This window comes from Sorex araneus, chromosome 1, assembly GCF_027595985.1.
Source record: "Sorex araneus isolate mSorAra2 chromosome 1, mSorAra2.pri, whole genome shotgun sequence".
NCBI classification, from domain to species: Eukaryota; Metazoa; Chordata; class Mammalia; order Eulipotyphla; family Soricidae; genus Sorex; species Sorex araneus.
The window spans coordinates 392,560,702-392,576,300 of NC_073302.1; the positions used below are offsets into that span (position 1 = coordinate 392,560,702).

The 15,599-nt window shown below is 39.4% G+C and overlaps 1 protein-coding gene across 17 annotated transcripts in view; it reads right to left on the bottom strand.

Annotated features, from left to right (window-relative positions):
* ADAM22 (ADAM metallopeptidase domain 22) overlaps positions 1-15,599 on the bottom strand; it is a 286,474-nt gene that overhangs the window by 221,029 nt on the left and 49,846 nt on the right. For all 17 annotated transcript variants that reach the window (XM_055121250.1, XM_055121246.1, XM_055121258.1 and 14 more), the window contains exon 3: positions 6,143-6,219. In XM_055121250.1, the coding sequence (XP_054977225.1) occupies positions 6,143-6,219 (77 nt within the window). The remainder of the gene's footprint in view (positions 1-6,142; positions 6,220-15,599) is intronic.

A 15,599-nucleotide genomic window follows, 5' to 3' on the forward strand; every position in this document is an offset into this window, starting at 1 on the left:
TCTAAGATAATATAGAACTGAGGGCCAAGATGTGGCTGTAATGGTACTGAAGATGCTTTGCAGGCACAAGGTCTTGATTCCATCTCTGGCAACTTACACCACCCACCACCAGTAGATGTGGTCTCCACAACCAACAACACAAACAAACTGTAAAGCAAATACACTATCCATAAAAATACAACATCATTTGCATCAAATAACCCTGGCATTTGCAGCATAAAGCGAATAAGGACCTACCTCTTTGGCAATATACATCCCAGATTGAAAAAAAATTTTTTCTCAAATCAGGCAATCTTTATTTATACTTCTACACTTTTAATAATTTCATATCTCCAGTACAGTAACAAGGAAATATTCCTCAATGGTTATAATATCTCAAAAGAAGTTGCATAATAATCTAAACCTCATTCTCTAATAAGTATGGCCATATGTACTGTGCATCTCCTTCAGGAACAAGAAGTATGGCTCAGATTTCTCCAAATTAAGTAAGGTGGACTGGACAATAAGTATGATTAACTACTGAGTACTGAAAATCATGGTGTTACAAATGTTAGAAACAAACAATAACAACAACAAATCAGAGGTATCCTGAGGACCAATGATTTACAGGAAGCAGGAGATAAAACACTGGAATAGAAGAATTTCTAAATTCCATCTAAACATATTTTAGAAGCCAGTTCTCACACTTTCTTCCTTTTCGTTTTTTGTGACCTCATTCTTCCTCACTAATAAATAGTATTCTCCTCCTACTTGTTCATTCCAGCCTTTCTTTTCTACTTTATTTTTTGGTTTTTGTGCCACACCCAGTTGCTCCTAGAGACTACTACCAGCTCTGTGCTCAAGAATTATGCAGTGCTAAGAGAATGCCCTGTCACAGAGGCGGGGTGGGGTAAGGGGAGGACTGGGTGCGGGTGGTAGGAGGGATGCTGGGACCATTGGTGGTGGAAAATTGGCACTGGTGGAGGGATGGGTACTCGATCATTGTATGACTGAAACGCAAGCACAAAAGTTTGTAAGTCTGTAACTGTGCCTCACAGTGATTCACTAATAATTTTTTTTTAAAAAAAGAATTATGCAGTACTGAGGATCAAACCCTGGCTTCCCACATAGAAAGCATGTACTCAACATAAAAACAAGTGCTCTATATCACTAATTAGCAGGGAGCTGCAAATCAAAACATCACCGTGCTCCACAAAGACTAGATCACGTGGAAAAAAGCAACCAAGGGTGAGTGTACATACAGGGAAAGAAGGACTCTTTCACTGCTTTCTGGAAAATAACATGGACATTCCTCAAAAAACTAGAAATTGAGCTTGCATATGACTCAGCAAAACCACTGCGGGAAATATACCCTAGTGGCCCAAAAACACAATGGAGAAAAGCCATCTGCACCACTCTCTGTACTCACTGCAGCACTCTTCACAATGGCCAGAGTCTGGGAACAACCAAAGTGCCCGAAAAAAAATGAGTGGATAGACCAACTATGGCACATCTACACAATGGAACACTTTACAGCTGTTAGGAAAAATGAAGTCATGAAATTTGTTTATACAAGGATGGACAGGGAGAGTATTATGCAGAATGAAATCAGTCAGAGGAAGAGGGAAAACAGAATGATTGTACTCATTTGTGGGATATAAATTTTAAAAAAAAAAAAACCATAATATTTGAATACCCAAAACCAGTAGAAAGAAGACCAGGAGAAATGGTCCATGATAGGAAGCTTGTCACCAATGGGAAGAAGGAGTTGGGACAGAGAAGGGACCACCATGACCGTGACAGGTGGAAATGATCACTGGACACAAACTGAGTGCTGAAAGGAGGTAAAATGATATACTCTTTCAGTACTAGTACTGCAAACCACAGTGCCTAAAACGAAAATAAGGGATGGCAGGGGCTGGAGTGATAGAGGTGAAAAGCTCTAAACGTGTCTGGCATAGAGGCAGGCTGTGGGAGCAGGGCAAAGGGGGGTGGGCAGGAGGAAAACTGGGGACACTGGTGGTGGGAAATATGTACTGGTGAAGGGAACACTGTGCACTCGTGTTGGAACATTGTATGATTGAAACTCAATCAGAAACAACTTTATGACTATATCTCACTTTGATTCAACAGAAAAAATAATTTTAAAAAAATTTAATGAACAGAAAAGCATGTGCTCAGTTTGTTGAGCTCTCTGGCCCCTCAATCTTTGTTTTCCAAGCCAGGATAATTTCCCATCACAAAGTTTATTCTATTCTAAAGATATAACAGTAAAGGAAAGACAATCTCTATCCTTAAGTAGCTTACATCACTGTGGGAAGAAAATACAACAAAAATTTAAAACATGGAGTATTATTTGAACATAGGTCGATGCTGACAGCAAAACTAGTGACATGAAACACTGACAATTACAGATGAGGTGACCTACATATGAAATGTTGATGAATATTATCTTTAAAAGGAAATAGCTGATAATAATATAATAAGAATATATATAATATGATATGATATATAATAATATAATATAATAAAATAAAATATGGCAATGATGGCAGAGAATGTTACAACTTAAAATAAGGCCACTTTTTTAGAAGTTAAATTATGTGAGTATTTTTCTCTAGCTTTTTTCATTATTTTTCTAAGGAGTCTATATTTCTTTACAATTACTTTTTTAAAACTTTACAACATGGAAGTTGCTGTGCAATTTGATGAGTCACACGTGTATCCATATGTATGCAAATATATATGTATGCACATATATACACAGGCATATGATATATATGATATGTATGAGAGTTATTCACTGTATCACTATATAACTGTCATCCTGTTGCTTATAGATTTGCTCAAGCAGGCGCCAGTAATGTCTCATTCCACCCTGTCGTGTTCAGGGTCAGGGGAATGAGGACCATTATTGTTATTGTTTTTGGCATATTGATTATACCACAGGTAGCTTGCCGGCTCTGCCTTCGAGATTCTGCATGGCTCTCTTCCGGGAGCTTTGTTTTATAATCTCTGGATCTTGGCCGTTGATGAGATTACATGGCACCAGGCTTGGATATCTCAGCCATGGGTCCTGCATACCTGGGTTCCTTTGTCGGTTCCTTCATGTGTGAAATTCGTCCGAGCCTGTGGAGAGTGGCTGTAGCTGGGTTCTGCAGGTTTTCAGCTGATGGGACTCTGCTTGGGGCAAGGAGGGAAACAACCCACCCCCCCTCTGAGGGGACCCCCACCCAGGAAGACAGTCTGGTACGGGGGCAGGAGTGTCTGCCATGAGAGTTGCTATATAAGGAAAATATATGATACAAATAACTTTAAGACAATGAATACACTATAATGCTTAGTTCAAATTTATACTGCATTAATATAAATGGAGATTGCCTTACTGAGAAACAGTTGCTTCTATCTAGCAAAGATGTGGTCAAAAATAGTGACTGCAGAGCTCAGAAACAATGATTGACAGAACCCTGTCCGAGCCTGACTTGTCCACAGTAGTAAATGGGATGCAAATACTTTTTTTAAAAATGGGGCCAGAATCATAATACAACAGATAAGGCACTTGCCTTATTTGGGGCCAACCCAGGTCTGATCCCCAGCATCTCATGTGGTCCCCCTGAGCCTGCAAGGAGTTATCCCTGAACACAGACCCAGGAGTAAGTCTTGAACACCACTGGATGTGACCCAAACATCAAAATAAATTTACAAGTTCACAATAAAATGTCCTACATGACTTAAAACACTACACTCACTCAAGGACAAATGATTTACTACAATTTCTGAAAAGCCACTTCTAATTCTAAAATCCTATTTCCCCACAGCTAAAATTCTATGTAGTAAATAAAAAATTCCACAACACCCAAAAGGAGACAGAGAACAAAAGGGAATGCCCTGCCACAGAGACAGGGTGGGGTGGGTGGGAGGGATACTGGGGTCATCGGTAGAGAAGAATGGGCACTGGTAGAGGGATGGGTACTCAAGCATTGTATGACTGAAACACAGCATGAAAATATATAAATCTGTAACTGTACCCTCATGGTGATTCATTAATTTAAAAAAATTTCCAGTATTTATAGAATTCTTGGTGACCTAATCATCAAAGTTGAAAGTATCTAATAATAGCATTATTTTGAATCACACACCAATGCAGTCAGTCCTCTAAATCAACAATTCTCAGTCATGTGTGTCCTAGGATATTATAAGGGGACAACAGGCAAAAAAAATCACAAAGGGGGAACAGGGATGAATTTAGTTTGACGTTGTGGTCACAGTCAGAAAAAGATTGAAAAATACTGCTCTAAATCACTAAGTACAAAGAATCTCTTTTCTGATGTAAAAAAATATATTCAGGAACTCTTGGTTAACATTGAGTTGTCCTTGCTCCTTCCACAGGGACCTTGGGTTTATTGAGTTATCCCACAACAGTGCCCCTGAGGCACACCCAATTCCATCAAGCACTAAAAAACCTATATTGTTTTTCTCTTTCCTTTATGTCACTTGCATGGTTTAGCAATGTCCTTTTTGTATAGACACAGGAAGACAGTTGATGCTATATTTTTGCAATGTGGGAGTTAACTGACTTCATATGATATTTACTCCTGGGCATCTATCATATTTACCTGACCTAAACTTCAGTTGCCTTTACTTCCTAACACCCCCAAAAGGAGGGTCCCAACAAAGGGACTGGATGGACCCAGGGCAAGCTGTGAACTATCCTGGCATTGGAAAGGGACAAGCTAAGTGCCATAAGAAGTATAGTAAGTTAAGAGCATGGTCATGGAACAAACTCCATCATGACCCAAAAAGAAGTAACTGAATAAGGACCCTGTTGTGGTTTGGAAAGAGTAACCTGGCCTGAGGACTACAGTCTGGGATACATAGTGAGATGTCCACAAGAAGAATCAACCACTAAGCTTAATATATACAAAATGACTTGAAATGTTATAAGAAGTAAATTTACTATGATTGTTTAAATGGATTACTAGCTGAGGAAAGAAGAAACCTAAGTATCCTAGATGGAATCCCCACTCTTGAGAAGATCTCCTAGAAATCTAGAGTGCTGAACCCTCAGATGAGATTTTTATCTTTGAGTTAATCTCCTAGAACTTCCCCTGAAGGAGTGGCTTTACCTCTGTTTGCTGTTATGACAATGCTCAACCCCACCTATGTGTACCCCCACCCTTCATGATTGCTATAAAACTATTCTGTAAGGGGAAAGAAGGGACCATGAGACTACAACGAACAGAAGATGTAAAGAGCTAGAGGACTTCCAGGTGTATGAGGAGACTAGGATGATAGAACTACAATGATTGGGACTATGACCAAAAAGACAATAACGATTGTGCTGTAAGGGGAGAGATAGGACTATGCTGGGAAGAGGAGAGAAATAAACTGTCTACCAACCAGCATGGGGCCCAGTTTCTCCATTCCGGGTCCTTCATCCGTCCATTGCCGTGGGCCGGCTTGGGGAATGGTTCTTGGCCACCAAACACTGGAGTTCCACGAGCCCTCATACTTTCTTTGGAAACTTACAAGGGACCAGAGTGATAGTACTATGATTCGGGCATTGTCTTAGCTCATCTAAGTTTGATCCCCAATAGTGATAGTACTATGATTCGGGCATTGTCTTAGCTCATCTGGGTTTGAAACCCAATACACTCTAGGGTGCCCTGAGGATCACTGAGCCTACCAGGAGTGATCCCTTAGCACAGAGCCAGGAATAAGTCTTGAACAACACTGAGTGTGGCCAAAGAAATAAACAAAAAAGACATTTCAATACCAAAAGTTTAATTCCCAGAATCTAGTGATACTCATTTTCTCTTAGGTACACATATTATTGTAATAAAATATAATAGCAAGTCCTACCCTGTATTTTCTCATCTTTTCCCTGTTTCTTCTACTGATCATGAGTTTCATGTACACACAGCTCCAACAGACAATGCCTGCTTAGTGCCTCCATTTTCCAACTTTGAATTCTTTTCCATCATTCAATTTCAAATAGATATCATTTCCTATTATCTTTCCACTTTATAATTTAGTCAATATTCAATCACTTTTAAGTGCATTTTTTACCAATTTTGAAATATGAAGTAAAATATAATAAGAAAACAAAACTTTAGAGAAAGACAGAAAAGATTCAATGGGTAATGCAGCTCAACAGACTTACTGATTTAGCGTGACATCCAGAATAAATGATGTTCCGAAGGCATCAACCTGGAAGCTTGCCTGGGCAACATGAGTCAACTGCAATTTTAAAAAGACAAAAGATATTTATCATTCAGTCATAGCATTCAATGATAAGCATATCTCAAGATCATCCATATAGGTTTACAATATCATAATTAGAAAACCAATTCAACACAGGGAATAAATAAAAACAAAGAAAATTGTGAGCCTTCTTTGATGTCAAGCATTACCAGTCTGAAGTAAAGTACCAATCAACCAGATAGGACAATGGCCCTGACTTTCTCATTTATCTCAAGAGGCAATATATTTCAGGACTGCGCTTTAATCATTTTTAATAATACTAAATAATTAGTTTCTTTAAACTCTGATTATTTTTAAAAATAGAGAAAAATATATCAATCCAAGAATGAAATAGTGTTGTGAATATGATCTACACCTCTTTAAAAAACAAATAAGCTTCGATTTTAATTACATACTTTAATAGTTCAGGGTTTGGGGCCAGAGAAATAAATATTACAGCCAGTAGGGGTACTGGGTTTGGTCCCTGATACTTCATATGGTCTCTGAGCATTTTCGGCAATGATCCCTGAGAACTGAACCAGGAAGAAGCCCTGAGCACAGCCAGACATGGCTCAAACACAACAACAACAAAAACCATTTCTGTTTTTTTTTTTTTTTGTGGGGAAGTCTCTTTTTTTTTTTTTGAGACACTCTTGATGTTGCTCAGGAAATACACCTACTTCGGAGCTCAGAGGCCACTCCCAGTGATAACTGAGGGATCATGTGGTGCCAGGGATCAAACCTAGGGCTCTTACATGCAAAGTATATGCCCCACCCTATTGTGCTAGCTCCACAGACCCATAATATTTCAGTTTTAATTTACCTAATTTATTAAACATAATTTCATAGGATTTTTACATCTTCCTAAGAGCAAAGTTGAACCTCGGCCCATCTATTGCAAATTAAGAAAATGTTTTCTTAAAATAAAATCACTATTTCCTTGATTTTATTCCTAATCCAGGAATTCACCAATAAAATCCAGAAAAGGAAAAAAAAAAAAACTATTGCTGGTAATACGGGTCAAAGGGCTAGAGCAAATGCTTTGCATGTGGAAAGCCTGAGTTTAATCCCCAGCACTGCATAATCCTTAATTCCTCCCAACTCCCTGAGCACTACTGGGTATGCTCCCAACTTTTTTTTTAAAGCCCATAGGATGGGGTCAGCCAGAGTGATAGCACAGCAAGTAGGGCACCTGCCTTGCACATGATCCCGCTCAGGTTTGATCTCCAATATCCCATATGGTCCCCCAAATCCTGCCAGGAGTAATTCCTGAGCACAGAACCAAGTGCAAGCCCTTAGTACTGCCAGCTGTGGCCCAAAAAAACAAATCAAAAAAGAAGAAGAAGAAGAAGAAGAAAACTCACAAGAGACTTTAAACTTAAAAACTTTAAGTGTTACCTATAATATTACTGCTAATATAATAAATAATTATGCATTAACTAAAAGAAGAAAAATGGTTTACTACATTTGACACCCAATATTAACAATACAACACGGGAGCAAAAGTATGAAGTTCTTTATTTTTTGTTTACGTTTCTATAGTAGTCAAATTTTCTAATATAAACATGTAGATATCCTATAGTAGGAACAAACACTGTTTTAGGGATGGAAAACACTGCATTTATGTAGAGGCAGATGGTATGGCTGCTTCCCGAGAACCAGAACATCTTAGGAAAGAACATTCTAGGATTCTGTGAAGCATGAAAGATACTTCAATCACCTTGGGACTTTCACACACACAGAAAGCTTCATTCTTAGCTATAATAAAATAGAATAGATGACCAGGATGGAGGCAAAAGGAGAGATGATGATGATGATGATGATGATGATGATGATGATGATGATGATGATGATGATGATGATGATGATGATGTTATACAACAAAACATAAAAATAATAATAAAACTTTAAGTTTGGAGTTTGGGCAGGGAGTGGGGGAGCATAGCCAGTGGTGATCAGGACTGATTCCCAGCTCTGTGCTCAGAGATCACTTTGGCGGCATGCAAAGAAGTATATGTAGTGCCAGGAATTGAACATGATTAGCCACAAGCAAGACAAAAACTGTTGTACTGTCTCCAGCCCCAATAGTAAAACTTTCAGAGATATAAAGATATCTTCTACTTTTACATTTCTATAGTAATTGCAGTGGAAGGCTGTTGCTAACATATTCCAGTCACCACTTAAATTTAATTACCTCTAGAGGTCCTGTTTTCCAAACACAGTCTTATTAGAGGTTGGGGCTTTAACATAAAAATTTTGGAGAGACACACACACACGAATCTCGGAAACCGAGCAGCTTGCTGCAGAGATGCCTCCAGCCTTTGCAATAGGCCACTTTAGCCGGGCCACTCCAGATGGGAGCGGGTGCTGTCCCTCCGCCTGCCCCCTAAGAATCCCGGCTGCCTCCATCTTCTAGAACTCAACGAAAACTCCAGGTATGGGGTGATAGTGGCACTAAACGCCAGGCCTCACGACAGGACAGGGGAGGAGCCAGCCCTTCTCCTTCCCCCTGCCCCAGTGAGACTCTGGGATGACACCCATTCCTTCACTGGTGCACACCCTCCACCACCAAAATCCCTCGATCACACAATCATCAAACACCCATTCCTTCACAAGTGCACACCCTCCACCACCAAAATCCCCAGCATCCCTCCATCCCACCCCCTTCCCCTGCCTGTGTGGCAGACAACCTGCACAATACTCTTTCTCTTTACTCTGATTAAACTTGACATTTCGATGCCAGTCCTGCCATCACTCAAACCAAAGCAACGCTAGATCTAGGCTCAGGCATGAAAACTTTATGGCTGTATCTCACAGTGAATCAATGAAAAGGGGGGGAGCATAGAGGTTTCTTCCAAGTTTAGGCAATAAAGTTTATGAATAAAGCTGTTGTAAGCAAAAAATAAATAAAAATAAAAATTTTGGAGGGAGCACCATTCAAACGGTTCTTACTGTTTAGTGGAATTGTCCCAACCATTTCCAATCTCCTCTCCTCAATGTAGTTCAATATGTCATCATAGCCTCAGTACTGATGAGCATCAATAAGTCATCGCAATTGGACTGATTTTCCTAAAGATTTATCAATCACCTGATGTTCGTAAGTGAACAAGGGAACAGCTCCACATTCCCTGCCAATCAAAATTCTGTTCTTCCATCAGGGATATTCTTAACACAATGTCTGTGGACAGATAATTTCTTTCTTTTCCAAAAAGCTTACATAGTTTCCTGAAGTGCCAACAACTATTTTTAAATTTTCTTTTAGGCGCTATGATTTACAATACTGGCAATGGCAGGGTTTCATGCACAAAAAATTCCAACATCAACCCTTCACTATTGTCCCAGTGTATCCCCTTAATCCCTAAAATACCCTATCCTCTTCGCCACCAGGACCTCTTACATGATATGCTTCCTACTAATAACCGGATCTCAGCTTCTGTTGCCTCTGAGTATTTGTGGTCTCTTTACTACAACCATATTTTGGGAAGAACCTGATTATAAATAGCTCTGCTTACCCAAATTGATATCTTGATTGGAATGAATCTCCCCTCTATTCTTTCTCAGTATTTATTGTGGTTAACACAGCAGAGGTCACATTTTATTCCTTTTGGTATCATGATTATAGTTTGAATCAAGATAATATTTTTTTGCACATGAGAGATGCTATTCACATCAATTCTAATTCTTATATCTGTTTTAACTGTTTTTATCTTACATCTGGTGTCTTATTTTATCGATCACACCATTTCCAAAGAGAATCCATTACTTAAATTCAAGAGAAAATCCAATGACAGCATGTCTAGTTGATGTTTAGTAAAATGTATCTGCATTATCACTAGTAATGAGAATAGGAATTTATTTTTAATTTTTTTATTTTTATTGAGCCACTGTGAGAGCATTTCAAAATTGTTTATGGTTGCATTTCATTCATAAAATGTTCCAACATCCATTCCTTCACCAGTGTAAATTTCCCTCTTATCCCTTTAAGCCACCCCTCACCCCTGCCTGCCTGTATGGCAGGCAACTCTCTCCTTTTTCTTTTTCTTTTTTTTAAATTTTATGCTCTTTAATTGAGACACCGTGAGAACAGTTACAGGGCTTTCAGGATCAAGTCTCAGTCGTACAATGATCAAACACCCATCCCTTCACCAGTGCACATGATCCACCACCAAGAACCCCAGACACCCTCCCTCCCTCTCTCCCCTCTACTTGTGTGGCAGATGATTTTCAACTAACTCTCTTATTGCTATGATAACATTCAATTTTTGACTAAAAACTCACTATCATTATTTGTAGTTTTCCTCACAACAGTCAGACCTCTCAGATTGGCATCATTATATCCGTATGGTTTCTATTGATGATAACAATGAGCATATGATGTTGCACCATTGTGAAATTGGCCGCCCAGTTTTGGGATTCTGGTATTAAGACCAGAGGTATTTCTGCCAGAGGCCGCTGCATTCCAAGATTGCGCTTTCTCCTTTTTTCTCCTTTTGTCTCTCATTTTAGGCATTATGGTTTGCGATATAGATGCTGAAAGATTATCATGTATTGTAGGATAACATAGCTTCAGGTAGTTTAGGTTTATTGGGTTACTCCCATCACAGTGCTCCCATTCCTCTGTGTTTATTTGTAGCTTCTTTCTTAGTGTTCTGTTGACTTGTAAATAATGTTTTTCTCTTCTCCTTGAGTCCTTTGCATAGTTTATTCATAGCAAGTCCTTTTTGTATGGACACAGGAAGACTTAACAAATGTTATGCTTTTGTAACCTGGGAGTCATTTGACTCTACATGCTATTTTCCTCCAAGTCATCTGTTCTCTTGACCTAAGCCTCAGCTGCCTTACTTCCTAGCATCCCCAAAGCAGGGTCCCGACGACGTGGGACGAGAAGGACCCAGGGCAAGCAGTGAGTTGTGTGCTACCCTGGCATTGAGATGGGCCTGGCCAAAGTACCTAATGCTTAACTATAAGTTAAGAGCTTGATCATGGACAAATGTTGTCATGATCCAAACAGTGATAACTAGATTCGGATCCTGCTAGGGTGAGGAATGATTAATCTGGCCTGAGTGCTGTGGTCTGAGCCTGTGGCAAGATGTTGCCAGGAGAGCTGCCTTGCAAGCCTCAATGTATCCCTTGCTATGTCCATACAAAAATAACTAGTATTAAGATGTTAATAAGTTCCTGGACTAAGGAAAAGAAAAAAACCTTAAGAGTGAGGAAGGGCTTTGGAATGCCCTGCCCTCAGGAAGGGCTTTCTTATTTTGATTTTGCTACCTGGCTGGGTGTAGCCTAGAGGGCAAGGGGGGAGAGACAAGTAGGAGGAGGAGAGATGAGAGAAACCAGAAAGAAGCAGCAGTTGATCCAGAGAGAGGCCGGAGCTGGGAGTGCGGGCGATGAGAAAGATTGAAGATTGAATAAACGGTAACTAATCAGCAACCAGCTTGGTCCTCGTTCTTCCATCGCCTGTCCCTGACCACTGGCCGTCCCTATCCAGTCCACACACTGCGGCTCCAGGGCACTGAACGCGGGCGGTGAGACAGAGCCGCCTGGAGAGCCTGCCAGTGCACTCGCCCTTCAGTGAGTTTTAGTTTTTTACAATGTATATCCTTTTAATTGCCTTCAACATTCAGTTCTTGTCCAGAGTGATCATTTCCAACTAATATTGTCATCATGGATCCTCCTCTACCTTAACTATCCTCCATCTCCCACACCATTGACTAACCATTGATCAGTCCCCTGGCCCATTTTCCCTAACCTTTGATATTAGTTTCAGACTGTTTTTTATATCTCACAAATAAATGCAGTCATTCTCTTTCTGACTCATTTAACTCAGCATGATACTCTCTACTCTATCCACTTATAGAAAAATTTTATGACCTCATTTTTCCTAACAGCTGTGTAGTATTCCATTGTGTAGATATACCATAGTTTCTTTATCCATACGTCTGTTCTTGGGCACTCAGGTTGTTTCCAGATTCTGGCTACTGTGAATAGTGCTGCAGTGAACATCAAAGTAAAAAAAAATTTTTTTCTGCTGTGTATTTTTAGGCCCCCAGAGTATATTTCCAAAGAGGTATTGCTGGGTCAAATGGGAGCTCAATTTCTATTTTTTGAGTAATGTCCATATTGTTTTCCCAAAAAGGCTGAACCATTCGTCATTCCCACAAGCAGTGAATGAAGGTCCCTTTCTCCCCTCATCCACACCAGCACTGGTTGTTTTTGTTCATTTGTATGTGTGCTAGTCTTGGTGATATGAGATGATATCTCATTGTTTTGATGTGCATCTCCCTGCTAATTAGTGATGTAGAGCATTTTTCATGTGTCTTTTGGCCATTCGAATTTCTTTTTTTGAGAAAGTTTTTGTTCATTTCTTCTCCACATTTCCATTTTTTGATGGTTTTTTTTTCCTGTAAAAGTCTACCTGTGCCTTGGTTGTCTTTGATATTAACCCCTTACCATATGGGTACTGGATGAACAGTTTTTCTAATTCCATGTACTGTCTTTGTATCTTGGTGACTGCTTATTTTGAAGTGCAGAAACTTTTTAGTTTAATGTAGTCCCAGGGAATGGGAATAAATTATTACAGGCTGTCTTCCTTAGATTGCATAAAAATGGATTCAATCAATAAAGATGAGTTCGATCAATAAACATCTTCTGATAGTATACCAAATGCTGGGTAGATTTTACAGGGAAACTATTTTTAATTTGATGGACAAGGTAATGAAGAAGATATACCATATTTCTGTTCTAAGGCCAGAGTAATAGTACAGCAGGTGGAGTATTTGCCTTACACATGGCTCACTAGATTCAATCAACAACATTCCATACGGTCCCCAGATCACTGCCAGGAATTATCCCTGAGCACAGTCATGTGTGGCTCCAAAACCAAAATAAATTAATAAATAAATGTTGTACTTTAGTGAAGCAAGATAGAATCTGAAATAAATGATGGAAAACAGACAACTAAAAATAAATGTATTGACACTTGCCATAACCATGCTGCTGGACCCCATGCCAGGCTCCCCGGAGCGGGGCAGGTGAGACCCCATCCCCACCCTAAGGGACCCAGCCCCAGCCGACAAAAACCTCCAGAACTCAACCGCCACCATGTTCATGGCCACTCTCCACAAGCTCAGGCCTAGCCTTGCACATGAGTGAACCTAATCCTGGACCATTCGACCTGTTGTTAAAGGTTGTAAAGGCTCAACCTTTAACAACACATTAGTGATCTCTTATAGAAGGGCTTCATAGCCCCTCAGTGAAATACAACAATCTTCACAGTCTCCTCTAAGGAAACCTTTTTGTAGCATTTTCAGCAGTTTTTCATAACAAACAATACAAAATATATTATTTCAGTTCTGCTTTGGGGCAGGGATTGGGGTTTGGGATGGAAACACCCAAAATATGGTGTTGGGAAGGTGTAATGGTGATGAGATTGGTGTTTGAATATAAAATGTAATCAAATATTGTGAACTACTTTATCAGATTTTAAAAATTAAAAATAAAAAAATAATGTATAAGGTATACTATTATTAGCTATAATAAAACAGGATAAAGAGATCATCAGGATAAGATATTGTAGGTGAATCAAGAAGGGCTCTGTGTGACAACCTGAAAGACTAAAAAATGAATCAAATCCCTCAAGATGCCAAAACTTCATAACGTCTGGAACCCACAAACATACTATCACACATAGTAAAAATGGACTTTGTAGATACAACAAAAATTCAGTAGTTTAAGATAAGACGATGCTCTGAACTGTTCAGATGTAGTGATTCAGTAAACTCAACTGAAACACATCAGTCCTTACATGACCAGAGGTGTCTGAAAGTCAGTGGGTAAAGGTGCTGTGTTAATAGAAGTAGTCATAACAAAGTGAGGAAGAGGTCAAAGAAATCTGCCCACCTTTAGAAACAGGGTAAGACAGGGATGATGTACCCTCTGAGTCTTCAGAAAAAGCACAGTACTGCCAACACTTAATTTTAGCCTTGCAAACTTTCTGATAGAGCTTTGAGACAATGAATTTTCTTTTTTATGTTTTGCCACATTACAGCTGTGGTAATATGTTACAGAAGCAGTGAAACACAAAGGCTCAGAAAGCAGCTCCAATAAAGAGATGACTGCACCAGGGTTCTATGCCACTCCATCCATGGATAACACCCATTAAGTTATAAAGAAAAAATTCTAAACATAAGACTTCACAGCCAAGCCAAACTTTCATTGGTAATCATTAAAATATGGTTTCTTTAATTCTGGGTGGTCTATTATAATTCAAGAGCTCAACTTCCCACAAATCCAACTTAGCAAGTAGTCCAAAGAGGAAATATATTTACTTCTTTCATTTTATCTTGGAAAAATAAAAAAATACATATAATCACATTAAATCCTCTGTATTAATAATTAGCCAAGTATTCAGTACAATTGAAGTAAGCCAGAAATACTGTCACAAAGTTCATTCTAGATCTTACCTCTTTTTTTTCATTCTATTTTATTATAGCTTATGTAATAGAGTTACCACAGTGTTAAAGTTTATGGTATTGATGCAAAAGTTACTGTATCCCACCAAAGGGCCTGTGATCCTCCATCACTGTCCCTATGCCACCTCTGTTCCACAGGTCTTCCTTTTCTTACTTCCAAGAAAAAGAAAATGTTTGAGAAGAGAGAACTAATATAATATCAAACTTTCCCTTATTTGCAAGCAGGTATGTCATCCCACTGTCCATCGATTTACTTGAGCAGGCGCCAGTAACTTCTCCATTCATCTCAGCCCTGAGATTTTTTTTACTTTATTTGTTTTTGTTATTAGTGAATCACCATGGGGGTACAGTTACAGATTTACATGCTTTTGTGCTTCTGTTTCAGTCATACAATGCTCGAGAACCCATCCCTCCACCAGTGCCCATTCTCCACCACCAATGATCCCAGTATCCCTTCCACCCCTCAATCCCATCCCCCCACCCCACCCCGACTCTGTGGCAGGGCATTCCCTTTTGTGTTCTCTCTCCATTAGGGTGTTGTGGTTTGCAATAGAGGTATTGAGTGGCCATCATGTTCAATCTATAGTCTACTTTCAGCACGCATCTCCCATCCTGAACGGGTCCTTCAACCACACTTTACTTGGTGTTCCCTTCTCTATCTGAGCTGCCTTTTCCCCCAGCATGTGAGGCCAGTTCCAAGCCATGGAGCAAACCTCCTAGTTCTTATTTCTACTATTCTTGGGTGTTAGTCTCCTATTCTGTTATTTTATATTCCACAGATGAGTGCAATCTTTCTATGTCTATCTCTCTCTTTCTGACTCTTTTCACTTAGCATGTTGATCCACTTACATGCAAAGTTGATGACTTCATCTTTTCTAACAGCTGCATAGTATTCCATTGTGT